General features: G+C 35.4%; 1 protein-coding gene across 1 annotated transcript; it reads right to left on the reverse strand.

Annotated features, from left to right (window-relative positions):
- Nucleotides 1-1,650: 1,650 nt before the first annotated feature.
- Nucleotides 1,651-2,100, reverse strand: LOC117178637. The gene has a single exon (XM_033370060.1). The coding sequence runs from the start codon at nt 2,098-2,100 to the stop codon at nt 1,651-1,653; it is 450 nt and encodes a 149-aa protein (XP_033225951.1).

Here is a 2,100-nt window from a genome sequence, read left to right on the forward strand (position 1 = left end):
ACTCCCGCCCCATTTCTTGCAAATGTCCATGTTTTGAGACCCCCTGAATTCGCAAAACAAGCTTTTACGAATGTGTCTCTCTGTCGGTCAGCTACAGGTTTAACCCAGAGTGCAGCTATAGATTTATTAACTTATTATTATTCGACCATTCAACTCATTGTCTGTCACCGCAGCTTGGGATGACAGCAAATACGGTGTACAATGAGCGGACTGAGCGAGGGTCAACTTTTTTTGCAGCCGTCCACCAGAAGTCCCTTCAGTCGGTGTTCAACTTAAATGCGTCATTTTTCATAAGCTTTTCTTACGCTTGACTCAATTTAAATTATACTTTTAATCATTTTTTTAGAAATCTATTCTCAATAGTCTAAAGAATGTCTCTTCAAAATGTCAAGTTACACAAGTATATTTGAGGGTCACAATGAGCCTCCAAAAATTGCCATTTTATGCCATTTTTGATATGCCTAAAACTTTTGCATAATATTTCTAAGATATAAAATGGCGATAAATGCAATGTTCATTAATAAGTGAACAAGTATATTAAATTTCAAATAAATTGGCTTATAATTTCCTGTCCAAAATCGAAGAAATAAAAATTGGAAAGATTTTACATGTTAAACTCCATAAGATATAAAAATGGCCAGAGCGAGTTCTAAAAATATTTTTTTTCGAAAATAAAAAAATAGGCATAAATTTATTTGCCTACTAGAACGATTTGGCCAACAAGCCCGTCAAAATTTCTCAAATGCGATTTTTTGGGCCACCCTACTGAACACACTACAAGATTATCTCAATAACATTTTGAATTTTTTTGAAAAATCGTAGAATGAAATTTTGATTGTACAAAGCCTAATCCAAAAACAAAAATGCCCTTTTCCGGTCAAGCTATGTGTTTCTTAGTCTTAATTGATCCTCGTTTGCTTAGGAATCCAGATTCTTAAACTATGGGATCTGTGAGAATGTATAAGTTCACTAATTTACTCAATTTTTTTTTGTTAATTAAAAATAGCAGTATTTAATAACTTGTAAAAAGCAATTGTAAAATTGAACGACTTTTATGCAATATCTTTTCAATCACAAACAATTTTATTTCTAACTAAAGTATAATTTTAATTGCCCGATAGAGATGTAACTCTGTGCCCGGTCTCTGGCTTACTAACTGAAAGGACTCGTACAAGACACACGCACAAATCGCTCTTTATCAGATATATTCAATAAATACAAATTCTTTCGTTCTCTTTACTTACTCTTAACATACCGCCCGCTTTGTGATGCCTAGGCAAACAATAGATAATAATTATTAAACTAATCAAATATTTCAGATACTGTAGGGCAACATTATTTTTTTTAAATGCCGCCCGCTATCATAATAAGGTTTAATCAAATATATACTGAAGAAAGAGGCAGAAGACAAACTTTAGATATAGGTCGATCGTATTCGGAAGTGGCAGTCTTGATTCTGACTGTTCGAATCAGACCATCCTTTCCCGCGTAAGATTTAATAATGCGACCTAATTGCCATTTAGAAGGAGGGAGAGTATCATGTCTAATAAATACCATGGTACCGATTCTAATATTATTATGAGGACTTCTCCACTTATATCGTTGTTGTAAAGAGTGTAGGTACTCTACATTTCACCTGCATCAAAATGTTTAAGATATACGTTGAACAATTTGCCAGCGAGTTAATCTGTTTTCAGGAACTAGCTCAACAGAGGGTTCAGGAGAACTCGTAAGAGGAGCTCCTATTAAAAAATGTCCTGGTGCAAGGGAAGAAAAGTCATTAGGATTATCAGATTGTGGGCCTATGGGTCGAGAATTAAGACAAGCCTTAAATCGAGTGAAAGTCGTCGTGAATTCTTCAAAGGTTAGGTTGTGAGCGCCTACGCATCTACGTAAGTAGTGTTTTAAACTCTTGACACTTGCCTTCCATAAACCTCCAAAATGAGGAGCAGCTGGGGGGATAAAATGCCAAGAAGTGCCTTCGATAGATAAACTATTGAGCATATCAGGATCTCGACGCAATTGTGTTAGGTTATGCCTTAAATCTCGATCAGCACCCAGGAAAGTCGTGCCATTATCACTATAAAGATGGACAGGCAT

Source organism: Belonocnema kinseyi, chromosome 8 (assembly GCF_010883055.1).
Source record: "Belonocnema kinseyi isolate 2016_QV_RU_SX_M_011 chromosome 8, B_treatae_v1, whole genome shotgun sequence".
Taxonomy (NCBI): domain Eukaryota; kingdom Metazoa; phylum Arthropoda; class Insecta; order Hymenoptera; family Cynipidae; genus Belonocnema; species Belonocnema kinseyi.

Excerpts from the sequence above, each read along its gene's own strand:
- LOC117178637 (XM_033370060.1), bottom strand. The coding sequence starts at position 2,100 with ATGCCTGTCCATCTTTATAGTGATAATGGCACGACTTTCCTGGGTGCT.